The 27,731-nt window shown below is 39.9% G+C and overlaps 2 protein-coding genes and 1 long non-coding RNA gene across 3 annotated transcripts in view; 1 reads left to right on the top strand and 2 right to left on the bottom strand.

Moving 5' to 3' along the window:
• The window catches only part of LOC144648182 (uncharacterized), a 53,485-nt gene that overhangs the window by 24,397 nt on the left and 1,357 nt on the right, over positions 1-27,731 (top strand). The window lies entirely within an intron of this gene.
• On the bottom strand, positions 6,105-7,049 carry LOC144652428 (uncharacterized). The gene is made up of 2 exons (XR_013570531.1): positions 6,684-7,049; positions 6,105-6,281 (listed from the first exon to the last, which is right to left on the bottom strand). It is a non-coding gene; the product is annotated as an uncharacterized LOC144652428 (long non-coding RNA).
• On the bottom strand, positions 25,901-26,530 carry LOC144648179 (uncharacterized). Its single transcript, XM_078507809.1, has 2 exons — positions 26,256-26,530; positions 25,901-26,102 (listed from the first exon to the last, which is right to left on the bottom strand). Exons 1-2 carry the CDS (start codon positions 26,528-26,530, stop codon positions 25,901-25,903), a joined length of 477 nt encoding a protein of 158 aa, XP_078363935.1.

The raw sequence follows: 27,731 nt of genomic DNA, 5'->3' as shown, positions 1-27,731 counted from the left end.
CCTTGGAAGTATATGTTGACACGCAGTTTCGGTGGCAACCTATCGTCACATTTGGATTGTCCCTTAATTTCTCTTCTAGAGTCAGATAAAAGTCATCTTTGTACTCTTTACTACACTTGACTATTGTTTGGATTCTAGCTGGTCCTGCTATTGTGAGATTCCCATCCTCATAATTAAACTTGGACTTAAAAAAGCATCTAGATGTACTTGCCATCCTTATATCTATAAAATCAAGATAATAAACAGCCCTCCAAAATTAACTTGTGAGTCAGATTTTTCTTAGACATATAGCATGGTGGACTGACAAAATAACCTATCACAGCGTGTAGATTATCTTGAGATATATCTAGTCCTAAAATATCTGTGATGATGTCGAGTGGCATGTTTTATAACATGAAAATAATCTAAATATATAATTATATATCATGAATCTCTGTGCGAGATCTTTCATTAGCGATATGTTCACTACAATTTACAATGCTTAAATGAGGCACAATGTAGAAAGAAATAAGAAAATAAGTTTTCAAATTAAACATTAGTTCAAAAGTGATCTTTTTTTAAACAAATTATATCTTATACTCAAGTTTACAAATCTTGATGTACTCCTCGGACTCGGAAACCGTCAATTTCGACTCCAACCCATGTGTTTAGGACGATGAAGTTTGTTGGAACTTTCATTCTGTCGACAATATCTGCTTTAAAATCATCTGGCACTTTCTTTGGTTCGTAAAATTGATTGCAAAGGTTTAGTTAATAGAAATGATCCCAAAAAATCCTGAAAGAAATAAAATAAATATCTTGGCAAAAAAATTAGTTACATAATTGAGATGATTTGCATAAGGCCACTCCATATGTTAATCATCTACTATTAGTGGATTTAATAGAATAACCCAGGAGACCAGTTTTAATCACAAAGGAACACGCACAGGCGTGTGTCGTAGGTACAAGAGAACAGTTCTTTGGGAATACCATTGTTGATAGAGTGAGCGGCGGGCCATGATAAATTGTGAATTATGCGCCATTTGCAGGCATCGAGAGCTTTTTAGGAGAAGCGCCCATCGGCGATTCGACAAAGTTAGCAAAGGGGGGTGTAAGAAAAGGACCAATTTTACGATTAAGAGAAAACTTGCATTCCAACTCTCTCGCTACCGCCTCAGGGTTTGTTGTAGCTGATAAATGGTTGTTATCATAGATCTGGCTGTAACGGTTTCCGGAAAAATGATGTTTACTCCGGAATGAATATCGTGCAATAAATCATTGGCGAGCGTTTGATCAGGGTAGCGTGATAAGCAGTCCGTCCAGGTATCAATGTTAAAAGGCGAATAAATGTCCGGTGACGTATTTACAATCGGCCAGAGTGTGCTCCCCCTGGCAAGCCTTGCAAACGTGGGCGCGCTTTCATTCAGTTCCTTGATGGCAGGAATTTCGCTGGAAAAGATTGCAGCCTTCTTTGCCGTTGCTGGTGAACCACTTCTCGTATTTCCAGGTGTAGGTTTGCTGACCTGAGTCTGGGCACGTGCGAGGGCTGATTTTCTTCGCGCTTTGATTTTCCTCCAACGCGGTTTTCGCACGAAAAAGACAATCACGCACCAAATGATTCGGCGATTTACAACGCTGGCAGGAGATGCCTTCCTTCCTGATGGCGGACGAGTCGAGGATTGTCGTGTACAACGTTGTGTTGACGGTGTCGAAGCGTGCAGTGGTATTGATGGTTAAGTTGAGGCGAAACTGCACATCATAATTGTAAAGGGCGCTCCACACAAATTTCCTGTTAGCCTTTTCCTTATCAAGCTGTTCTTTGACTTTATTTTCCTGTTCTTGCAAAGCTGGAAGAACACACTAGAACGGAATGAATTCAATTAATGTTAGACCTACAGAGAAGATAAACAAACCTAAATGTCCTCTTGAAAACATGTGCGAACTTACTCTGCGTGTTTCTGCCTTTGTCTGCGTAACTTCTCCTTGAGACGTTCCATTTTTGGTTCTTCGCTCTTCTCTCGGCTTTGTTCGAACTGGCAGAGGCGATTTTTCTTTTAGCAGATCCAGCTGATACAGAAGTAAGGTTTTTGCGCCCATTGAAAGTTCACTTGATAACATCATGTCGACTTGATCAGACCTCAGTAATTTAAGTTGAAGTCTGCTTGTAAATTGGTTGGCAGTGAGCGTCGAAAAAATTCGATCATATGCTTTTTGGTCCACTTTGTCTTTAAAGGATGCCATCCAATTAGACAAATCTTCCGCCATATTATCACAATTTCAATAATATGATGGCGCCAGACGTGTCTGACCTGTCTCGAAGTTCGCAAATTCCCAAAAAGTTCGATGGAAAATTCGCAACTTTGTTCCAAAGTTCGCGCTTTGATTGACAACTACGTAATGAAATCCCGAAGTTCGTAGCAAACTTCGAAAATTTGAAACGAACGGGGGAAACCGTTTGTCAAAAGTTTTGTGAAACCCTCTGTATTAAAACAGTTTCAAACAATTTGTATAAAACAAACATGACACCAATCCCTACACTAGCTGTGAGGACATTTTCATGTTTGCCATGCTTCACATCTTTTCATCTAAGCATAAAGGCTGATACTTTGGACAAAAATGTTCCCCTTATGTACCTTCTTTTTACTTTTTAACATTATCACATCAGGCATGACCCATCTCAGGCATTACAACTGACCATTTGCTGTTGCGCATTACTTTGAGAGCTTCTCACTGAGGACAGCTTCCCTTGTGTACCAACTTGTTGGATAGCATGGTCAACTGATGTCACTTTTATTGAGTTGCTCTCTTAGACCTGTCCAACATGTTCTGCAAAAAAACAGCTAAAATCTCCTTTTCAGACTTCTCAGAGCAGCATCAAATACTCTGATTTGTACTGACAGTAAAGATGGGTCGGTTCAACATTCTTTTAAATCACAATTTCCCACAGAGGTGCTTGAAAGCAGTATTCCACATCCTGCTGCCCATTTTCTGGCACTATATCTAAGAATTGGTGATTTCATTGATTGCAAAACCTGTTTTGGTTTGTTTAACTGAACAAACGAGGAAATTGCAAACAGAAATTGTACTACATTGCCAAAGAATTTCTATGAGGTTTTCTTGGAATTTTGAAAAGAGGACTTACTCAATGACGCTAGTGACGCTTACTCAATGACGTAGTTGATGCCTCCTAGGAATCTGCGGATTCCTTGTTTGTCGGTTGTAGAGGGTATAGCACCCTTAAAGCTTGAATGGAGACTGGGTTGGGCTTTAGACCATCTGTAATGATAACATGACCCATGAAAGTGCCTGGCAGACAAGAAATTTAATTTTGTTGATATTCAACATAACTTGATGCTGCTTGAACCCCTCAAGTACAGTGATGAGGTTTTGGTCTTGGTCAATTCGGGCTTCAGTGGTGCCCCAGCCTGGGATAAGGATGTCTTTGGCAATACTGATGACTTGGAGACCATCCAGAACCATATGGATTGGAGAAAACGAAGATCTTCATACACAAATAGTTACTATTATACAGTTCAACTCTGTAAGTGTAACAAACAAGTTTTTTTGTTGAACAGTAAAGTGGGAAACTGGCCCGTTTTTTATTGGTTCATCACCGTCAAACAACAGCCTTCGACTGGGCCCATGACAGATCGTATTTCTTAAGGTTGCGATCGGGGAATTACTCACTGGTCACGCATGATGTTTGACTAGTATGGACTAGGGAAGAAGACACAAGGCTGGTTGACATCCTTAGCTTAGGGGTGCTACCTACGAAAGGAATTTTTTTTCATAAAGACATGAGAAAAATGTGTTACTTTGATTGCTTTAAAAGTCGCAAGAACATCTTTTCAAGGGAATGCATGGGTGAACTGGTTTTACAATAAAGCTTACTACGTCTTTACACTCAAATAACTTTTTTTTATTTTAGTTCAGTCATTTGACAACAGTTCTAGTCTTACTCTTTGCACTTAATTCAAACTTACTCCTGCTACAATTTCTTACGTGGCAAATGTTATTAAATGCTACTATTAAATAGATATTCCTAAGACCTTCATTGTTTCCTAATGGTTAAAAATTACAACTTTTAGTTCCGCAACACTTTCTAACATCGAAAGTTCTAATACTGGCTGACATAGTGCGCGATCCTAGGACCTTATTTAAGCGTTAAACAAATACTTTTTGGTTCTTAATGGTTCTTAACCTAGCTTGTTATTGACAACAGTTCTTGTCTGACTGTTTTTTAAACTCTACTACAATTTCGAATGAGGGAACTACTACTAAATACTATTGTAATTATCTCATATTCCTAAGAATTCCTTAATGGCTCCGTAATGGTTACATTTTCTAACGTGGAAAGTACTAATCAAAAGACTTAATTTGTGGACTGTGTTAATGCTCTCGATGCTCCATTGAGATACGTGCATTGCTTAAGTAGCTGCTTTGCGGTTTTTCTTTTATTTGAGAAATCGTCCCAAAGTTCGAAAATTTTTGCTTGCATGGACCTGTACTTTGCACGTTGCATCCTTTTAAGTTCCTTTTCTGACACCAGTCGGATCCGTAGTGCCGTCAGCGGGGGGCTTCCTGATGCAGCAGGTCAATTAAAAGGTAAAATGGCATTTTCCATCTACCTGATGCGCGGCGGTGTGTGTAGTCCATTATGCAATCCTTCAATATTGTTGTTCGATCTGATGGCCATCATATAAACGCTCCAAGAAGAGGGAGACCAGGTGGTGTTGTTTATCCACGTTTCTAACACGTAGTTGATGAACTGCTTCAGCCGGTTAGTGGTAGCTTGAACTCGCAACTGCTCGAACATTGGTTGGATTTCACCTTCGGGTAGGAAGGGCAGGGCCATAAATTTTTGCAGATACTGGTAGGTGCCTTGGTCGTGATGATATTAATTCTTGAGTCCGAGCTCTTGAATCAGTAAGAAACAAAAAGTTCATCTTAGTATCTCGACTGTCACATTTTCTCCAAAATGCTGAGACGTCGGATTCCTTTAGGAAAAAAAACACTATAATAATACCCTAAAAAATATTACGACTTGTAGGCAAAACGACCGGAAACCGTTTGAGGAGGCAAATTAGGTCAAGGTGTTTGAATTCCTTTTCACTGAGGAATTTTTTTTCCTTCCAAATTCTCAGCATTTTCTTGGTGGTTCCTAACATCAAATTATATACTGTATCGATAACAACAAAATATGATATAAAGTCAAAAAAAAGGAAGGTGAATTTAGCATGAGAACCTTACACAATATCTACTTTCTTTTCCTTGGTAGTCTTCTTAGAGGATATTGTATTCGTGACTGCCCCCTGCTCCCTGTGCTGGGATCGTGCGTCACCCAACTGTCCCTCCTAGGATGCCTTGGTGCTTTTGGCCTGGCTTGCCCAGTCGATGCTGTGTTGTCGTGTCGTCTTGGTACATAAACTAAAGGAGGTTTTACTAGCTTGAGAAGTGAAGCTAGTTAAAAAAAAACACACAACAAGTCGACCATGTGCTCTCTTTGTTCTTCTGTTCCATGCTGCTCCTTGCCTACTTTATGATCTTGACAAAGTCAAAAGTTCAAAGTCTCTAAATGAGCGCCCTCAGCAACAATTTTTTAATCAAAGTCACAAAGATCACAAAAACTTTAATCACAAAGGTGTTTTATTTCTCAATTTGGTATACATCACATAGGAGATCATTTCACTATTTCAAAGCATAGTCTTCATCGGTCCTGGAACACCCTGTTAAAGAAAATGTTTTACTGCCAAAGAGAATAGCCCACATGAAGATCAGCAGTTTCTGATGGAACAACATCTCCTTATTTGAATATTTGTTCTTATAACTGACAACAACAAGTTGTTGGTTGATGTTATCCTTGCGGCTACGGGCTACCATTTACATAGATGGAAGTGAGGTTATTAGCATCAAAGGATCCAAAGGTAGTCTTGGCTGAGAGTGCTGCTTTTTTAGGAGTTAAAAGGATGACTGTTCCTCTTTGTCCACTGCTACGTCACTCCATCATAAGGGAAACATTCACAATATATAAAAATTTAATAGACTCCATACAAGAGAAGGATAGCTTATGCCATAGGTAAACAATTTCTTTTAGTTATTATTCCATGAAATTGTTTAATAAAAAATGAAAAATTGTGCCTTTCAAATTGTAGCTATAGCTAGCTGCAAAAAGGCTAGGGGTGAACCAGAAAAATAACATGATTTTTTTTTTATTAATGTAAATACCATGTGATGTGTTGTTTTGAGCCAAAGCTTCATTATAAGCTACACTCCATCCTCTGAAGCTGACCCAACAGTGATTTCTGTAGATAAAAAATATTTTATATTTTATACCCCATATTTCCGAAACGACAAGGTGTTATAAACTAGCTATAAATCCAACTTGCTATCGTTAATTGAAAATATTGCTGAACGTAAATTAAACAGTAATTTTTACGATTAAACAGTACTTTTTGCGTTCGTACTGATGGAAATAAAAAAAAATTCGAACATGCTATCTCGTACAAACTACTTGTAACCAGTAATTAATTCGCTTACGTATATATCATAAAAGATCATAATGACATACTTATAAAAATTAATGACACTGACTGATCTGACCTTGATTTCACTTTACACAACAAGCTTAATCACACTATGTCAAAAAGCCAATCAAACAAGGAACACAGCAATCACACAAATAAAATAAATAGCAAGATACATACGCGAGAGAACACTGCAGCTTGTACATCTGTCTTTCGACGAAACACAAATCACTGGCCTCGACGTAATCTCTTTGCTCCGCATATAAGCTCCATCTGCTGGAAGCGTTACCATAGTTGCTATAGTTGTAGATGGCTCTACATGACTGGCATCTGGTTGATATCTTCGTGGCTTGTTTTGCCCCACTAAAACCATGAACAACGACGCTGCACTCATGGTGAACGCTCAAAATAGGAGCCATGGTACAAACCAAACACGTGGACGTAGGAGGAAGAAGAAAACAGAGTGAACCATGGTAATTAAACTCTTATTGTATTCGAAATTCCGCCTGGTGACAGTTTCCACCAAATGAACGTATTTGACGTCAAAGGAGGGGAAAAATTTAGCAAAAAGAGGATTTTGCGTGCCAGCTGGCAAAGACATGGTACTCCTTGCAAATGAAAGGAGTTCCATTGCCGTGGCAAGTCCAAACTTTGCCACAATCCAGGCATCTAATCCTTCCACATTCGGATCTGCTATATTATCTGCTTGAAAACTTCTAAATTGTTCCCAGTGCCGCTAAAAGGATAACTCCTTGTCAACTTCTTGCCGAATATCGGCCACGGAGAAAAGATCGTGCTTTCTCTTCCTGTTGCTCATGGCGAGTGATCTGAGGCAAGAGTTGTTTACCAAGATCTGCAAGATGCTTAAGATGCTCGACGCTTTCACAACTGTCATTCACGTATATCAATGAAGAATCCACTGTAATGACTCAATGTGGATTGTAGCACATTAGAAGGCAAACAACTCTCAACCATCTTTATTATTTACTACAAACTCTAAACTCTATTGTTTATATGCATACGATTCACATTGATTGACAGCACGACATAGTCACTCGTCAATAATTAATGATGGGTTTGTGATGTTGTGATGATCCAAAGTTCGCCCCCTCTCCCCAATCGGGCACTAAGTGCAATTCGCAGAGGATATTTACGGGGTTTTGCATTTTTTTTAACAAGAGTTTTGACGTCTACTTTAGGTGGCGTTTTCAACGGAATTCAGCCCATGTAAATATACTTTAAAACTTCAGTCTCGTTTCCATGCGATGCTACAACAAGCGGGTTTGATGTTTTCAAATTTGGTCATCACACAGACACAATAAAGGTGAAAATGAAAATGAGAAACAAATCAGATGTTCCTTCTTGTCTTTGGAAAGACTATTTGGCTTAATCTTGATGTAGATTTGGCGTATTTTTGAGCCTACAATGATTCAGGGTAATCTGTGACAGCCCAACAATTTGGCGTAATCTTCGAAGACAAATTTTGACTGTTGCGTGCTTGCGGTCGAAGTGTGCTATGTAAGTGAAGATCAGCCAGGACTTAGACACAGTTTCATTCCTTGCACTAATAATACTTGTTTCGGCGTTTGACGACTTCCCGCCGGCAAATATTTAATCAATACATACAAGTAACTATTAGAGTTCATACTTCTTACATGATATATCCTGAAACGAAAAAAAAAATTACAATTTGTGTTTCCTATGTGTTAGTCCTTTTAGTTCTTGACCTTGAATTCCCCGTCTGTTTCTCATGCTTGTTTGTGTCGGTTAACAGTTTGAAAAAAAATAGCGTCCTTTTGAATATTTTTTACTAACACCGTTTTCCCGCTGCTCGGAAACGAGGTGACAATTGATAAATATGTAAAGTGAATCCGCACGAAAGTCAAATGAATTACCTGGACACTACCTGAATTACCTGGACACTTTTGACACAATCTATTGACGCATTTAGATAAGCCAGCTTGAAAAGTGATCATGTCATTCTAAACTGCATGCTGCATGTCACATCTGTTCAATCAGTCTCTGCGGGGGTTAAAAACATGTATGGACCTCCGCAGTTCGGGAGTGACAGGTGCTATGGGTGCTGACTCCATCCGGGTCAAGTCTTCTTGAACTGGAACATTAGACTCGGGTGTAACAGTGGTTGGAGAATGTGAGACTTCCACAACAGAACTTGGTTGAAGTACTTCATCTGGAGATGATGTGGGAGGCTCTGCTTGTTTAGTGGCGGAATTGTTCGAATGGAAGTGGTCCTAGTAGGTCTACAGCCAGGACTTGCCAAGGACCCTCCAGCAATGCTGTTTATGTCAACTGCTCGGGTGGATTTGGACGTGCAACTAGTTGCAATGCATAGCAAGATTTGCAGAACTTCTTTGCTACCTTATCCACTCCACGCTACTATTGCTTGCTTCTCAAATTCCTTGTTCTAACAATTCCTAAGTGTCCCTTGTGTGCTAAGGATATTGCTTAGCCCTTAGCTAGCTTGGCCAAACGATACAGGTACCTCATAGGACTAGCTGTCCGATTATACACAGTTCCCCTGCAGCTGGTGCATAAGGCTTACATTTCTCAAATCAACCAGTTTTTTGCTTCTCTCAGAGCTTTCAACTCTTTATCCACTGCAGATGCTTCTTCAACTTCTCCGGTGGTTTGGACCATTGGTGTGGCACTGACAGTCCCAGTCAATATACTTCTCCGCCATGTTGATGATTAATTTAGTTACTTTGTTCTGACTTAGCCAGTGGGAAAGGGGATCAGCTACATTGCTCTGTTCTGAAGCATACACGACCCAAAATCAAAGGGCTTTAGGCAAATTACCCAATGTTCAATGCAGACACAGGGTTTGGAAGGAGGTCCATAGATCACTTCCAAGGGTCACCAGATCAAATCTTATTCCATAAATGTATGCGTGGTCCCTCGTGCGTGCCCAAACGAGAACAAAGACACTGTTCTCCGTTTTGAAGTATTTCCATTTACACTCTGTAAGGCTGCCGCTTGCATAGCAGAATGGCACTCAAGCCCAATTCTGGTGTTGCATTTAAACAGCTCCAATGCCAACAGGGCTTGTATTTACAACGTCTTTGATTGATGCACTTTTGTCAAAGAATGCAAGTCTGCCTGCTTTAGCTACGCCTTGTTAAAGCTAAATCATGTAGGTTTTACAGTGTTTTCCACAAATTCGAGAAAGAGATTATCAGCTTAAAACCTTTACTGCTGAAAGTCAGTGATCCGGAAATGAAAAAATCTGAGTCCCCCACGGGAATTGAACCCATGACCTCCCAAACACTTGGCGGGTGCTCTATCCATGAGCAACGCCATTTCACTAAGTTTGTCTGTAATACACGGCCTGCATACTGCTAGGATTGCCAGTGTCGATAGCATCGTAATGGTGATAAATAAAGAAAGATGGTAAATAATAAGCTTGGTAAATGCAATGTGAAAGATGAAAAATGCAGCACACTTTCCTTGTTCCTTTTGTCACCAAAGATATCTTTGAGGACTTCCTCCTTCATTGCACTGTCACCAAGATCAGACAACTTCCTTGAAACCTTATCCTCTACATTGTCTTTCACCGGTTATCTCCCTTTTTGCATAATAATTATTTTATTAAAACCTGTTTATTGTTTTATGTCTGTTAATTCGCAAGCTGTGGAGAAGACCCCCCCCCCCCCTTGTTCTATTCCAAACTCTTCTGTTTCATACAAATTGTTAGTTGCCTTCTGTTTCTTGGACATTAAAAAATTTTAACATTGTTCATCCAAGACTGTGCATCGATTTAAATGTTCCATGCCAACTGATTCTGCAATTGCTGGTCAATTGTGAGCAGCTTCGTTTTCATGTTATCTCGTTCAGTTTGTATTTGATTTTGGATCTTTCTCAAATCCTTTGCTCAAGTAGCCTATTGCAGCGATTTCCTCAACTGTGTATTTCCTTCTTTTATCGATGTGATTTCGACGTTAAGATCCTTGACCAGATGGCATAGGGAAAGTAACTTGTCGAGCTTTATGTTAATTTCATTCACTCGTTCATCGTACGTTTCTACATTCATTGTACCATCTTTATCTGGCTGCTGGCAGCATTCATTTCATTTTTTCAGCTTCGAAGAAAATGATGACTTATTTCTCCAGCATTTTGCGGAGCGATGCAAAACACGACTAGTAGCATGGCATGTGACCACAAATATTGATAGCATCTATTATTCGCAACCTGAGGATTAGACCCACCCCAAACTCTGTCTCCTTTAGTTTGACCATGTGTGTCCAATGCACTGAAAGGTAACAACCATAATTTGTGTGGTTATACGCAAAGACCCATGGAAACATGTCTTAAATGCAGCTCAGGTGCAATTCCAAGTTTCCCTCTCTTATTGTGCAAAATTCCAGCATGACGGTAGAAGTCAACACGACGACGATGTTACATGAAATTCAAATTGCAAATACTGCTGGAATTTTAAATCATGTGTATACCAATACTGAAAGTAATGTAATTCTCTAAGGTTTTATGTAACAACTCAAAATAATTGAATGAGAAATGGAAGTTTTTTTGTGCCATGTACATGGCTCCTGGTGCTTCACAATAAAGTGGTATTGAAAACGAAAATTACATTTTAAAATTTATATCCGTGTTAAAAAATTACATTAGTGATGAAATCATTAAATCTTTAGCTTAAACACTGGATTAAATAGATTGTCATGGTTTTAAAATATATGTAAAAAACAATAAAAAATTCTCATAGTTATGGGGCACGCAGTTGGGAAGACTACAACCCCTAGAACTGTTAAAATTCCGGCAAATTGTGCGCCCGTCGTAAGTAGTGGCTACGAATAGTGCGTTCTGGTTAGGGCGATTAATGCGTGGCGTTAGTGGCGTTTTGGGAATGGGCTCTAATAACACAGTATATAAATGATTGGAGTCGAAGCTCCACGGATAATTATAAGTGCCTTGTAGAAGACGAAATTAATCGTCATACTTTAAGACAGAAACCCACTGAAAGCGATTAGCTAATTCCATAATCTTAATGGTGTACGCAAGGTAATGTGGGATGTCTACATAAGATTGTAATTTACGAGTAGCTAACAAATTATAAAATATCCTGGTGTTACTAACTACCCATTGTTGCAATGACACTTGCTCTAATTTTGGCTTTTTAGGGCCATAGGAAACTATTAGTTTAGTGTTCCCACCATCGGAGATGGTTCTCTCGTCATCTCTGGGGACAATGTTGTCAACAAAGTCTACAATTCGTAAAATTCTCTCACCCTTTGGTAGTTGGGCCGGTTTTAAGAACATCTCTGAGGTTCCTGTGAGCTGACTTTGCTGCAATCCATTTCCTTGTGGGGCCATCGTCTGGTCTACACCAGGCTGCCAACACTGGGCTGAACTGGTTCCTGCCTGTTGAAGCGGCTGGAGAAGTCCATCAAGCGGCGTTTCCGGAATTTTTTGTTTTAATTCCATGATGTTTGCCGGAGGAATCCCTGGCGCCGGGAGGAAATCTTGCTGGTTGGCGGACTGGAGCTTCGCACGTTTCTCCTCGATGCTGCGTTGAAGAGAGGCCAATTTTCGTTGTTTGGCTTGCAGTTGCTCCTCTATTTCTAGACTGGCAAGCTCCTCTTCCAACCCAGATATCTGGGCATCGATATCAACCATTGGTGGTGCCTGTTTTTGCGGGGAGCTCTTTTCCTCGCCTTCGCAAAACTTGCTGGGAATCCCTGGAACACCGCATCCAGGGCATTTGGACGTCCTCTTTGTTTCTAGGGTTTCCATACTGTTTGAAGCTGAAGCTGCCATTGCTGAAGCTAAAATGCTGACTAAAAGTGCTTATAATAACTAATAATTGCGAATGCTAATGCGGTCAATGCTCGGTAGTAAGACTGATAATGAAATAGCTAGATTACTACAAAGTATCAAGTACAAGGTATGTTGCAATATCCCTAAGTGACTTATACGTAATTGAACATTATTGGCTTGCAGTAGTCTTATGACTTTCATGTATAAAAATTGCTCAATCGATAAAATTAGACTGCACCTTGCCTGAACCCAGCTGTGAAACTTTCGAGTGGTTGTCATGTCTAGATTCATATTAATAGTATTAATATTCAACGTACAAAACAATAAAAAATTCTCATAGTTATGGGGTAAACGATAAGCAGAAAACAGAAAAACATTTTGTGTGTCATTTTGGAATGACATGAACACAGTTACAATTTAGTTCATTTTATTTTGCACCTTTACTTTTAGCATAAATTGGTTTCTTTTCATTTCTTTTTTAAATTGGTAATGGCGCCAGATGTAGAGATGGACAGTGTACCTTCTAGTGAAACCTTTGTATCCTAAGTGGCTTCAACTGATGGAAATGTTGACAAGGGTCCTGGCAACAAAGATGATTACGTTCACGAGAAACAGGCAAATGTAGAAATTAATCAAGCAAATTCAAGTAAACACTTGGTATCATCAGTGCCTTTAAATGATGGAAATGGTGACAAGGTTACTGAAAAACAAGACGATCACAATTTAGGGAAACAGTCAGATGTAAAGGTGAATTCAGTAAATTCAGGTACACTCGGTATCATTAGTGTCTTTAACTGATGAAAATGTCAACAGCATTGATAACAAAGATCAGAATCAAAAGAAGCAGCCAGATGATGATGTGAATCAAAGGACTGTATCAAGGATGAAACATTGACCTCGGAGATGACTGTTCCAATTGAGAAACAAAGTGTTTCTAATACTTTGACTGATGATTTTAAAAGCAGCTCATTTAAACATGACATTGCAAGTGAAGATGTGTGTCATGTAAGTCCTCTTTTGTTTCATGGAGTGGCATGTCCCTCATAGCTCTCACTTTTTCTCGATCAGGTGTAAGCCCATCTGCTGATATAATGTGGCCCAGGTATTAACCTTGTTTTGACACTCTAACCTTTTTGAAGTTTAGCCTGAGGTTGAAGCTTTTGGTGCGGTGGAGCACTGCCTCCAGAACTTAGTCATGGTGGGCGATGTCATGCCCTGCAATCAGTTTGCAGTTAATCCACGATGGTGTATGCATGATCTATACCCTTCCGTATTTCAACAATTACCCTCTGCTACATTTCTGGAGCCATTTGATTCCAAGCGGCAGTTTAAACCATCTGAATCTTCCTTTTGGAGTGTTCATGGTTGTCAGTAGACTGCATGGATCATACCGAAAACAAGGGCAAATGTAGAATTTGGAAGCTGTTTGCTACGTTTTAAAACTAAATATGTGCTTAAAATATGGTTGAAAATATAAAAAATCGATAGACATACACAAACAGAAGCAGACAATTCAAATATAAAATTTTAAAAGAAGAAAATAAACCTTGATGTATGGCTTTGGAAATTTGTAGTATGTGGTGGCTTTCCAAAGGGAGCAAGTAAAACTTAATTTTGCCGAACTTGGACTCGTCATTCTCAATAGTTGCTCTTGGTCCACCTATTAACCCCAAATGATAATGCATAATTCTGTAGCACAAGCTAGCTATACCAATCTATTACCATTTCTGCCATCACGGTTTGGTCATCTAGCGAGGTTTAATGCACTGCTTGAGTAATAGTAAATCTGTGCACCCAAGCATAAGTTGGGATTTATATTTTTCAATGGACAGCTTGCTGCCAGAAAACTATGAGTTCTGGCGCATTGATGCCATTTTATTGTAGTTCCTCTCGTCAAGCAGTACCAATTGTAACCCCGTTTCACTGAAGTTTGTTGTGTCCATAACAGTCCATCACTACAACCTTTTTAAGACACTTTACTGACATTTTACATAACTTGTAAAAGTTCATGGAAGACAGCGAAATCACAAAGCAGGAGAATCAACGATGAACTGACAAAGAAACTGGAGACAAGGTTACTATATTGAACACAAAACAGAAACAGACACTTCAAGATTTTTAAACTTTTCAAAGAAGAAAATATACACTCGATGGATGGATTTGGAAAGTTGTAGATGGCGACTTTCGAAATGAAGGGAGAAGAGAAAAATGATATCGCCTTACTTTTTATTTGCGAGACGAGCCAATTAAAACATATTACACCACATGTTTTCATGCAGTGAGGAGAAATATCATAGCAGCTGTTTTGACAGTATTATTAGTCGCTGGAAGTGTCCTAGCAGCTGTTTTTTTTTTATGGACCAGCATTTTCCTTTGTAGACCTCAGTGAGATTCTAGTCTAAATTGCAATCAGTTAAAAAAAAAAAACACAGGAACACCTATTTAAAATTAATAAAATATAAAAAAATTGATCCATACGATAAAAAATGAAAAAAGTGGTGTACTTAAAAATAGCAATCATATAGTAAATAACGCAATGGTAACATGACAGGTACAAAAGCAATTCAATGATGCCATCACTATTAAGTTGCCCCGGCTTATCTTCTACTTGCTTTGTGATGTGAAATATAATATGACAGTGCGGTTTCTCCATTGGTCTGATGGAGTTAGCTACATGAATTTCCTGGACACTTTTGACACAATCAATTGACACATTTAGAAAAGCCATCTTGGCATCATCAGTTGATTTGGCGAGTTATCATGCCATTCTGAACTGCATGCTGCATTCGAACAGAACTCATGGCAGCTGTAGGTACAACAGTTTCCCAGTAATCTAATTTGGCAATTTGTGAGTAACCTTTGACTATATAGCGAGCTGTTTTCCGCTATGGGAGCTTGAAAGGTTTGAGGAGGTGAATTAGGTGAAGGTGTTTAAAATCCTTTTCACCAAGCAAGTTTTGTTCCTTCCAAGTTTTAAGCATTTTCTAGGTGGTTCCTATCATCAAATTGTGCATTGGATAGACCACAAATAAGATGAAGTCAAATTGAGAAGGTGAATTTAGGATGAGAACCTACACCATATTTACTTTCTATTCCTTTGTGGTCTTTCTTGGAGTTTGCTGTATTCTTTACTGTCCATGCCTGCTCCCTGTGCTCAGGATCAGTGCGTAACACCCAACTGTCCCGAACAAAACCAGAAAAATCTTGCCTTTTTCTAAATGATTGCCATGGAAATTGCTTTTGACACTTGCTACATTTCATTTTGGCACTGAGACTTAAGAGCCACAGTTTTCGAGATACTGGTGTTGTGTTGTGCTGGTGTTGTTATGCATTTCGCTCGTGTTTTCATTTTTCTTTGTCTTAAGACTAAAAGACAAATAAAAATCATTTTGGACAGGAAAGTTTCAACTGAACCTTATACACAATGTAATCCAGAGGTAATCATAAGGTAAGTGTTCGAGGTCTGTGTTTGGAAAGGAAATCGGTGGGGTGGGGGTGGGGGGGGGGGAAGACGGATTGTTTCTAGCTTAGAAAAGTGGTGGAAAAGGGACAGGATTAGAAAACATAACAGAAAACAATCGAATTAGTTACTAAGACGGTTTAAAACTCTTGTTGATGTCAAGCCCCGGGGTAGCTGTCTTTAACTGACCTTTGAAATTCATGGTATTGCCTTTTGGTAGGATAATGTGAGAATGGTATTGCAGTTTGGTGTACTAGCTCCTATATAGGTTTCCCATGTTTGCATAGGACAGCTTGAAGTGCCCATGCAGTCCTCCAAGGCATGATGTGCAGCGAACTTTCCTTTGGAAGTGTCACAATGTAAATGTCAATTAACTTCAGTCTCTTTTTTTGTATTTTTTTTTCATAAAGCTTTACATAAAAGTGCAGAAAAAACTGATTTAAAGCCAAAAGGACAATTACGAAGAGTAAAAATTACATAGCAAAAATAGGATTTACACAATTACAAAAGGACAGGTTACAAAACAGAAAGTTTACCAAGGCCAAAAGAAACCTAAATATGTTAAAACAGTATGACTTATCGCTTCAAAGAGTAATTTAAATAATTGAATATTCTATGCCATGAAGTTTTTTAATAAGAAACAACAACTAATCAAGGGGAGATAAGTGGGAGTATTAAAAGGTTCCCAACTTCAGTCTCTCTTTTCTTTTGGACATCTTGCGGCTCGCTATCAGAGAATCTCTAAAAAAATTTGTTAGCATTGGAGAGCTCATCTGAACCCTATTCCGCCAGGATGTTAGCAACCAACTGCAGTGTATCAAATGTCTGACCATTGTGAGCAATAAGCAGTGTTGGCTTATTTGAAGAGTGGTTCTTCAGGAACTCACCCAAAGCTTTAAGGGCTTCCAATCTGTCAGCTACCTGAACTGGTTTACCATCCTTGCATAGAGTTTGTGGCCCCTGCGAGTACCCAACAAAGAACCGGTCACCTTTGAGGACCCAGGATTGACTCCTCTATCTGGCAAAATATATGTCGAAAATTGCCGTTCACACTTAAGATCAATGTCAGCCAATTGTGTTGTTTCTGAATCCTTCCGTGCAGTATCAAAGGACACTTAGATTGTACTCGCCATCCTGTCTTTACTGGATATTCCTTGTATATATTGTAGTTAATTTCTGTCTTTCTTAGTTAGTTATCGAAACTGTATAACTGTATGTGGATTCCCCCTTCTGCAGCTTCCTATTCCAACAACACCGTTGCCATTTTGGAGGAGGTTTCCTTCTTAAACCCTGTTTCTCTTCTGCGTCTTGTAAATGATCCAGTTGGCATGTTTTGCATGTAAGCCCGGAGATAGAGCGCATTGGAATCATATACAACAATCGTTTGGCAGGTTTTAGGCTCTTTCCCTTGATCTTTTATCTTTTTTCTCTGACCTTCGTCTTTCCTGCTTGGTGATCAGATCAGATCAGGTAACTTTATTTTTTATACAAAACAATTAATTCTTAGCAAATTTACTTTTCCCTGGCACTTAAACCATGATGCAGCATATAAACACTAGGCTAAACTCAGTATCAATGCAGATGGACTTAGTCAGTGTTCCTGATGTTGAGATAACTTGCAATACTGCTAGCTGGCTTTTTTCTGTCTCTCTCGACCTGCTCCCGGTCTGAAAGTTGATGATCTGACTTGTTTGATGGTCGTTTAATCCTTTAAATACGCTTTCAAATAAGGCACAGCATTCCTTAGATTATCCCTCGTTAATCCTTGAAGTTTAATTTAGTTGCACCATAAATATTAAATATTATTATCATTGCACAAATTAACATATAAATATGACCAAATGCGTCTCACAAATAACAATGAACTTAAATACAAAAAATATAAATGATTTATAACCAAGCTATTTACAATAATGAACATACGACTAAAAGAGACTAAAAGGCTTAATAAAAATGATCCTATTCATACGTTTTCCTAACTAAAAATATCTTCAGTTTCGATTTAAAACGCTCAAAATTGTCCTCATGTCTTATTTCACTCGGCAATTTATTTCAAAGTGATGGAGCAGCAGCAGAAAAAGCTTTGTCAAGTTTTTTTGTGTCGTGTCTCCTTCATCTTCATTGACAGTGGTACCAAAAGCAGTTCACAATTTGAGCAAAGACTGTACATGGTGAGATTCTTAATATCAATTAAATCGTTTATATAGTTCGGCTATTGGCCATAAATGACAACTTCCAATCTCCTCCTCCCCCAATATAATAGGCAACTTGGCAAATGGTATTCTGGTGAAACGGTAACACCCAAACGGTGTGTTGAAAGTGGTTAATGAGGAGGTTTCCTCATCAAGCTTTGTTTGCCAATAACCTAAATAAGCTTCAACGAAACCCAAACCCACACCCTTTGAATATATCTTTGTACAGAGAGTACAGTATCTTTGTACAGAGAGTATTAGCTGAATCAGATTTAGTGATAAGCACGATGATAATTCTGTGAGAGAAGACGGCTTATAGTCTTTGCCTTTGCCTTATTGCCTTTCTTTGTTCTAGCTGCAATAGTGAACTCACTGAGGTATAAGTTCAGCTCGTTCGGTAGGATTTTTTCTAATTCTCTCTCTTCTTTTGAGCCTCACGAAGTAATTTTAGAACAATGCTGAAGTCATACATAGTCTTTTCCTTCTTATTTTCGTTCTCTTGTTAAGCAAAAAGCTTGTCAGCATCATTTTTGGACACGTTAATAAATCTGGTTTTAGAATTGTCGTCGACTGAATCGAGCAAATTGACAAGATTCAGATTCCAGAATAGGTAGTTCATTCGCCATTCTGAAATTGTGTTTACTTTGACAAAGGTGCCACCACAAAAGGCGCGAATTATTGTGTAACCATAACAACGGTTATCTTTTCACATGTGAAGATAACATGTTATTTTCACGTGTGAAGATATGACGTTTTCGTGCAAAAGCAAACCTGGTATTTCTAGTATTTTTCATATAATAAAAGATGGCATTCTCCTCTCCCTCGATCAGGTTGCCTTGTGACTCCCCATTCTCTCCCTGAGAGTCTGTCAATGGGACGCTCTTGTCTATCATCCATAATGTGTGAAATCAAAGTGCCTACACCATACGGTTGTCTTTGTAAAGAACTTGGCCGCAGAAACTAACAAATCAAACGAAGTGGTCTTCCTAGCAAACCTTTGAAGATTCTTTAGAGACAGTCGTGTGACTCAAGCCGAGGAGTTTGACGGCAATAGAGGGAATCACGTAGCTCTTTTTAATTCAGGTGAAATAACCCAACGAGACAAAGGTGGTACAAGGAATAAATGCTGCCATTTCCGCCAGTTGAATGGGTATTCTTAATTGGCCATTATGCTTAACGTCAATATACTGTAAACACGGCACACCAAGTGATCGGACATAGCAAGTTGCTGCTACACCGATGGAATGATAGAGATATGCCCATGCCTTCCAACCAAAATGGCAAGGTGGAATATGCAAAGTACCAGCCTTCCCACTCCAGCCCAAAAAAGGTAGAACTAGAAGGGTGAAAAAGAATGTGATCATATACACCTTTGTCGACAAATATGGTTTGGTAATGACATGCACTAACATAGCAAGGGAGATCCGTGATGTAGTCTAGGGAAAATGGACAGTCTTAAATCCAACAATTAAGCAATAGAAATGTGGTAGTGGAGGAGATAGAATATAACAAACGTTTTCGCTAAGGACTAATTTTTAAGCACTTTTTATCCCTGATTTCACTCAAGCGTATCAAGTATGAAACCATTGTCCGAAAACAATAGTTTCGGCTGTATTTAATTTATGCGAAAAGAGGCTTGCATAATTACAGTCTGTATGGTATTCTATTTCACAACACTCTCATTTGCACTCATTGTTAAATAGAGGTGTGGGAGCGTTGATCGAGCGCCAAAAAGAAGAAGGTGGAAACCTTCTGATGTGAGATTCCTCTGCAAAAAAGGGTCTAACCAGTCCCTACTATACTACTATTCTTTACAGCGATCAATATCAAACTTTTCCTTACAGTACGTGTGACAAATCAAGAAATCTTCAACTAAAGAGGAGAATTAATATTGCAATGTGTTTATTTTTGTGAAGAATGAAAACAAGGTCTTCAAATACTCTTTAATTCGATGACTCGCTTGATGTAGACTCAACTCTGAGATTTTCCGACGAACAAGATTTTCCTACAACTTCTCAACTCTTTTTTTGACGAACATGTGTGAAGTGATTTTCCGAGGTCAGATGTCAATCAAGTGATCACGCGCTTTCGATTTCGTAGCTACAGAAAAAAAAATACAATCACGTGAGGGAAAAACAACACTCCCCTCCTTGATTGACCTAGTCAATCAAAGATTCTAAATGAACTCATAAATGTCAATGTTCACTGTTCGGCAATGTTCCTTCAAAAGTTAACTCTGAGTGTTTAGACAATGGTCAGTCGCAATGCACGATTTCTACTTGTTCGTGGGGAACAAATCGGATGGCTGGCATAGCTGTAACCACACGCTCTTTGTTACCACCATCTGATTGCTCGTATGAAACTTGTAATGGATACAATCTTTGGATAGGACGCTTAATTTCGGTTGTTACCCCTTTAGACAACACCCGGATAACGGCTGCGCAGACGAGCCCTTCTCTTCTATGGATTAGGCAAAAGTTCCCAAGATTGCTTTATCGCCAATTTTTGCTTGTTTCACATTGCTTTTGCTCCATAAATTGGATTTCAGTGGAAAAAAGCACAATTTGAGGGGAATTGTCCTTTTCAATTAACTCTTGAACTGTTCCGACTTTCCACCTTTGTCGAGGCAAACAGTTTTTATGAATGCATACAACGTCTTCTTGCCTAATCACGCTTGATTGCGTCGACTTCTTACCGAGGTGATGCTCATGAAGTTCAGAAAGATACTCCTTTCGCCAGCTGTTCCAGAAGTGTTTAAGGATTAGATCAAGATGCTTCTGCATCCTAGACAACTCTGTGGCTGTAGTGTCTGAAGTGAAACTTTGGAATTTTGAAGTGGGAATGAGTAGCCTTCGCCCAATGCATAGAGAGGCAGGTGTGAGTGGTTCTTCAAAGTCTTCATAAACGTAAGTCAGAGGTCGAGAGGTTAAGTATTTCTTCAACTTCAATCAATACTGTTTCAAACTCTTCCTAAGGCACTTTTCATATGAGCCCGGTTGACCGGGCTGGCTTGATTACCGAGACGAATGGGGACGAATGTTGTCTTGGGTTCATATGAGAAATTTTATCCCGGGAACCAAGGTGAGAAAAGGCGCTAAGATCCTGGGGACGAGTTTTGGCGCGAAATTCAAGAAACAAAACAAACATGGCGGCGAAACGCAAACTCATAACTTTCGTGCCCATCTTGGCTTTGTCAACTCTTGTAGCTGTATTGCTGCAGCTAAATGGAGTATTAATGATGTGGAAAATACACCAGACACGGCAAAATGATGCTATTCGGGCCGCATTATTGCGGAAGCGAAACTATTCTCTACGAAGTTTGAAGCGAATGAAGCAAAGATGCTTGAACCGAAGTAAGCGAAGGTGTTGGCAAAAGCCTGGTCGAACTGACTTGTGGTGGGAAAACATTTGGACAGGAGTTGCACCAGATGAATGTTGGAATGAGAACTTCAGGATGACAAGGTTTGTCAAATCCTCCCTGCCACTAGATGGATTTGTGTTCGGTCGTCCCGAATTCAACTCCTCCAAGCTTTGTAAATAGCCAACCGGTCAGCCTCCTAGCAGCTTGGATTTTTAACAATTTCTGTTCGATTTATAATAATTGTTCTCTATTTACACTGTCCACAATAAATTATTAGCACAGCAATACTAAATATATCGACACTTAAATAAAGTGATATATTTTTTTTTTTAAGGGACTCTTTTGTGAAGCTAGTGGCAGAGCTAGGACCCTACATTTCACCCAACCCAAAGTCACCCAACCACAGGGCACTGAGTGCTGAATAAAAGGTAGCAATTGCACTCTATTTTTTGAAAGACACTGGCTCCCTGAGAATGACAGCCAATAGCTTTGGAATCGCTCTCAATACAGCATCAAATGTTGTAACTGAGGTTTGTCAGGCCATATCAAATTTTCTTGGCCCAAAATATTTACATCTACCCAAAGATCAAGAAAGCATGAGGGAGAAGGTGGCAGAATTTGAAGCAAAATTTGGTATGACACAAGCCTTCGGTTGCATTGATGGGACACACATTCCCATAAAATGCCCATCAGAGAACTCACAAGATTTCTTCTGTTACAAACAATTCTATTCATTGAGTGTACAGGCTGTGTGCGACTACAAAGGCATGTTTATGGATGTTGAATGTCGCTGGCCAGGAAGTTTACACGATGCAAAAGTCTTTGCCAATTCTTCCATCAATGCCAAATTAAGGGACAACAAATTGCCAACCACATTTCAAACTCCTGTTCCAGGTGGGGTCAAGATACCTAATTACCTCATTGGTGATCCAGCATATCCATTGCTTCCATTTTGCATGAAAGAGTTTGAAACCTGTTCTAGCAATGAACAAGTAATTTTCAACAACATGTTGCGATCTGCTAGAAACCCAATTGAATGTGCCTTTGGCCGACTCAAAGCAAGATGGGCCATACTCACAACAAAAATGGACATGAAACTTGAGTCAGTACCAACAATTATCTATGCATGTTTTGTGTTACACAATTACTGTGAGAAAAACAATGCGTACATTGATGAGGATTTGGTTGACTGTCAAATTGAACACATGAAGGAAAATGAGGTGCAGTTTCAAAATGTTCCTGACCCAATCTACTCTTGTAACGTAGGAGAGGGGAGTGTTGTGAGGACAACCCTCACAGAATTAATACTGAAGAATCTTTAACTCAGGACCCCAACCACAACTCATTTATTGTTTTGCTGAATTATAGTAGCTATTCAAGCTTAACATTGTTAACCCTATGTTTTACAACAGAAACTGAACATTCTTAACACAAAGGTAGATTTTACATATGCAAATGTCTGATAAGCTAGGAGGGTCTAAACAACACCAGCTAAAAACTGCTTGATCAGAATGGATCTACCTTACAGTGAATACAGAAAGAGGCACTGTAGGTGTCCTTAAATTTGCACTTTAATTTAAAATTGGTTTTGAACATAAAGTTACCTAAATAAAAGTATCATAACTAACCTATTAACTAAAGGCCCTGGGTTTCTGCAATTAACTGTACACAGTCAGGTGCCAGAGAAGAGAGCAATCTGAATGAACCAGGAGAGACACTATCTTATTCTTCTCTCCAGTTTTCGTTGATCTTTTTTCTTACATGTATGTATGGCATTTGACTTGTAACAGTTCAATATAAAACCGGAGCACCCTCTTTCATTTTCCTGGCTGCAAATTTGCAACCAAAAGTAATCGAACAGAAAGTCACCAAGAGTTAGTTATGCCTTAAGGACAAGCCCCGCAGAAAAAAACAAGTTACTTCCATGTCCTTCAATTGTATCTAGGGTACATAATTTAATTATATAAACAAATGCCAACATCATGATACTCAACATGTTTCAAACAGCACTTAATCTCACCAAAATGTACTTTGTAAGTACAGCTGTTTGTAAAGACAAGGTAGGACCTAGGGTGAACTTTAGGTTCAAACAGTTCAAATTTAATATTCACAAACATGTGAAAGATAGAAGAAAAATAAAACTCAACATAGCTTTCCATGTAATCTCCCACTTAGGGTGCTTTCATCTACTAGTGCATGGGGGAGGGGGATTTGGCAAAATCACTTGGAGTGGCTTCCAAATATTACCCAACCCTCAACGCCGCTTCCTTTGTAGGCAAAAATGTCACATCCCTGCCAGTAATTGACCCTGCTTTTAATTTATTATCTATTTTTTGCCCAAAATTTGCTGTAACCCCCCCCCCCCCCCACTATTTAGCTTCCCCAAAAAACATAACCCCCCTTTCAGTCTTACCACCCTCCCCAGCCCATGAAGTAATAAATGAAAGCTCCCTTATTTCAATTTGGTAAGTCCAAATTAACATTTTATGACTGATAATAATAAAAGTTGCTATTATTTCCTGGATCTTGCTGGTTTTGTGAGCCTAATGGCTGGGAATACACAACCTCGAAGTTTTGAGGTGCATGTTGCACTTGGTTTTGGTAGACCAAATGCTGGTGTAAAGGAGGTTGAACTACATTAGGTCCTTGCAATGCATGTGAAAGCATTTGTATGGACTGGCAAACTCCTGCACCTAGACTAATCATAGCTTCGCTTACATTTTTAATGCTTTCAGTAAAACTAGCAGTGGACTCACGCATTGCAAGAGCTAAGTCCTTTCTAAACTGGGCATCTTCCTTAGCTTCACTGATCAGTAACTGGTCCCTTTGGGCAGCTGAAAGTTGTTTTTCCATGTGCTTTCTTTTCTGGTCAATAAGTTCCTGGTATTGTTTGTTTATCAGCGTCGAAATCGAGACTTTTATACTCCATGTTCGATTTGTACTCGGTTAAACAGGAGATCAACTGGCTGATCATTTCTGTGCTCCATCGGAACCGTTTCGGAGGCAAGGGAGCAGAAGTATCCTCCATTGCAAGATTTGCCGCCATGTTTGACCACGTTGTCTGAAGCCGCGCTCCGTCAGCGACCTTTATGCAAGGCATGCGTAAATGAACGAAATTCGCCGCGGTAACCGGGATAAAGCGTTCATATGAGAAAAATTTCCGGCCCGTCTGCCGAGATCCCGGTTGGAAAAAGCGAGATATCGGCAACCGGGCCATCCCACCTTCTCATATGAAAACGTCGAGATTTATACAAGGGAAATAGGAGTGAGGCGAGATCTCGGTAACTGGGCCAGCCCGGTCAACCGGGCTCATATGAAGAGGCCCTAAGTGACTTGTGCTTTCCAAAGGTTTTCTTGAGGCAGCGTTTTACGGAACGCACCATTCGTTGGAAGAAACCACCCCACCAAGGGGCGCGGGGGACATTGAACCACCAGAAAATACCATGTTGACTGAGAACAGCCTTTAAACTTGAGCCTTTGAAAGTCTTTCCATTGCCTGAGATAACCAGGCGTAGAACTCCCCTCCTTGAAATGAACCGCTGAAGACATCTTAAGAATGTTTTTGTTAACAGATCTGGTACGAGCTTGAGATGCACCGCCCGTGAGGAGGCACATGTAAATATTGCAATGTATGCCTTGTAGACCTTCTTATCCTTGGAATAGACATCTTTCACATAGACTGGCCCGGCAAAATCGACACCAACTTGAGTGAAGGCAAATTCGTCTGAAACTCTGAAATCGGGAACTGGCGGTTGCAGAGGGGCATTGTGGGGTCTCCCTTCGAGTTTCTTGCATGTGGCACATGAAGAGATCTCGACACGGGCAGTCTGCCTGCCTTTTACAACCCAAAACCTTGATCTTAGGTAAGTTAATGTTTGCTTGACACCATTATGCATTACATTGCAGTGACATTTCTTGATGATCAGAATGATGAAGTGATGCCTACGAGGAAGAATTGTAGGAAATAGGGCTGCATACGGCAGAGGCGCATTATGCAATCTTCCTCGGCATCTCAGGAGGCCTTCTTCATCTTTAAATAGTCCCAATGAATGACGTGTCCGCTTGAAGTTTTCTTCCTCTCAAATGTACTTCTGAACATACTTGATCCACAATGATTCCGCTCTACCCAATTCTTCTCTTTCTATTTCCAGTGAGGTTGACAAAGGTTGTCCCTGTTTTCTTCGAGCGTGTCTTACAATCTCAAAACGTAGCAAGTGACTCGGAGAACCTTGTGTAAGTCAGTGAATTTCTCAGGTTGGATCCCTTGACATCGACAGCAGCAGTCTCCGCCCAATTGAGTGTCCCAATCAACTTCTTTCTTGCAAATCTCTTGAAACAGTATTTTGAAAGCAACAAAGACTGGAGATAGAATTCCAAGCGGGTCGAATATCTTCGCAATAGAACTGAGAATGATTCGTTTTGTGACAAGTTCTTCTGTTAAATGACTGGTGAGGTTCTTGAAGGTAACCACAAGTTTATCAGCTGCATGATTCCAAGCTGTTCCCAGCACCCTTGGACGATCTTCTGTGTTTTCCTGGCACTTAAACTGCGACTTTGAGAATGTTTGATCTTCTTGCTGGAATTCAGGGATGGGCTGTTACTGACTCCCTCCTTGGTCTTCTTCAGATTTGATTCTGTCCGCCAATTCTTGATCGTTTGTCAACAATTTTCGCATATTGAACCCAGCCTTCTTGTATCTTGTCTTGAGTTTGGAATAAAAGTCATAAGCTGAGGCTCCATCTGGTTTCGAAGATGCCAGATCATCCACATAAAGAGAGCGCAAGACTTCTCCACAAACGCTGGGTCAATATCCAAGTAAGAGTGCAAATGATGGCAAATTGTTCCATTGAGGAGGAAAGGGCATGAGTTGAACCCCGAAGTCTACTCTTGTGAATCGTCTTATGATCAACTGCAGATTGTTAGTCAGAATGTCATCAATCCAAAGAAATCACAGAAAGTAACGGTGCTCTAGAGCTATGGCAACATTCAAGAATGCCTCCTCTATATCAGCAGCGAGCGCTATTTTGTGAGCTCGGAATCGTACCATTACATCAAAGATCATCGGAGTGAGTGGTGGTCCAGAGTAAAGACAATCATTGAGGCTAGGGCCACCCCGCTTAGCGGATGCGTCATAGACTACACGGAGTTTGGTAGTGTCCTTATCAAGTCCTATGACTTCTCTGTGGGGCAGGTAGTGGACCTTGCCTAGTTCAGGTTGTTTTTCCATATTCACCGGCTCAATAATGTTTTTTCTTAAGTTGATCCTGAAAGATAGAATCGTAATGTTTGAGGACTTTAGGTTTTGATTTAAGTGGCCGCACCAATGACTCCAGCCTCGATTTGCTCAACTGGTAGTTGTCTGGAAGAAGAGGGTGACTTTCCTTGACTGCCACTATCAAACACCATTCTTGCATTGACGGAATGTTCACCATTTCCAGGCTTGGAGGTGTTCGCTCTTGCTGTATGCAAAAGAATACTAGATTTGGAGCTGATAAACATACTGGTTGTTAGAGCTTGAAAAGATGCTGCACTTGAGGTGGGTGCATCTCCTTCTCTTGTGGCTGCGTTCACTCCAGGGTGGGCTGCCTGACTCTCATTACCCTTATTTTCACAGATTGAGGCGTGGTGTCTCCAACCACAGATGTAACACACTCTGCCATTTTCACATTGATTAGCAAGGTGACCAGAACGCAAGCATCTAAACACCTTCCCTTTGTCGCAGCATCTGTTTATTTGCAGAGATGGTAGTCACCACATTACAATTCATGGATGGATGTGTTCCCTTGCAGTATGAACACCAAGGGCCCTGCTGAGTGTTCTTTCCACCTTCCGTAAACAATGCTGAAGTTGTCGATGGTTGATCAGATGGAAGACGCCTTGTAGTATTCGGGAACCGAGGCTCCTTTTTGCTGCATCTCCAGAAACATGTTGGCAGTTTTGTCGCAGTTGCAACTCCCTTTGAAATTCGGTTAAAATATCCTTAAGGACCCAAGTTTCTGACGTTAGATTTCGGGAGATGGCGATCCGGAACTCTTCAGGCAATTTTTGCATGGTTGTGGGCGTTAGAAAGGAGCCATACATCTCTTGTGAAATTTCCAAACTCTCAAGCGCACGCACATGTGATTCCACAGTATCGTACAGATTACAAAGACGTTTGACCTCGTGAATGGTCATTATTTTGGGGATTTTAGTGAGAGCTTCCATGTGGCTCGAAATGATGACCTGACGATTTCCAAATCTCTTTTTCAGGAGATCAGTAGACTTCTCATAATTGGCGCTTGTCAGAGTCCATCCTGCGATTACGTGTGCAACAGAGCCCACAAGAAGTGAATTTAGATAATTGAACTTATCTACTCCAAACAGAGCGGTGTTTCGATGGACGGCTGATTCAAAGCACTCCCAGAACGGATACCACTCGATTGGATTCC

This window comes from Oculina patagonica, chromosome 4 (genome assembly GCF_052425735.1).
Source record: "Oculina patagonica isolate OP01 chromosome 4, crgOcupat, whole genome shotgun sequence".
Lineage (NCBI taxonomy): Eukaryota > Metazoa > Cnidaria > Anthozoa > Scleractinia > Oculinidae > Oculina > Oculina patagonica.
This window is presented reverse-complemented; position numbering and strand designations above follow the sequence as displayed.

What these genes read in the sequence shown, in the direction of transcription:
- LOC144648179 (XM_078507809.1), bottom strand. Translation starts at nt 26,530, where the DNA reads ATGGAAAAACAACCTGAACTAGGCAAGGTCCACTACCTGCCCCACAGA. An exon ending in CTAGAGCACCGTTACTTTCT is followed by an intron (nt 26,103 to 26,255) that starts GTGATTTCTTTG and finishes ATATTGACCCAG; the next exon opens with CGTTTGTGGAGAAGTCTTGC.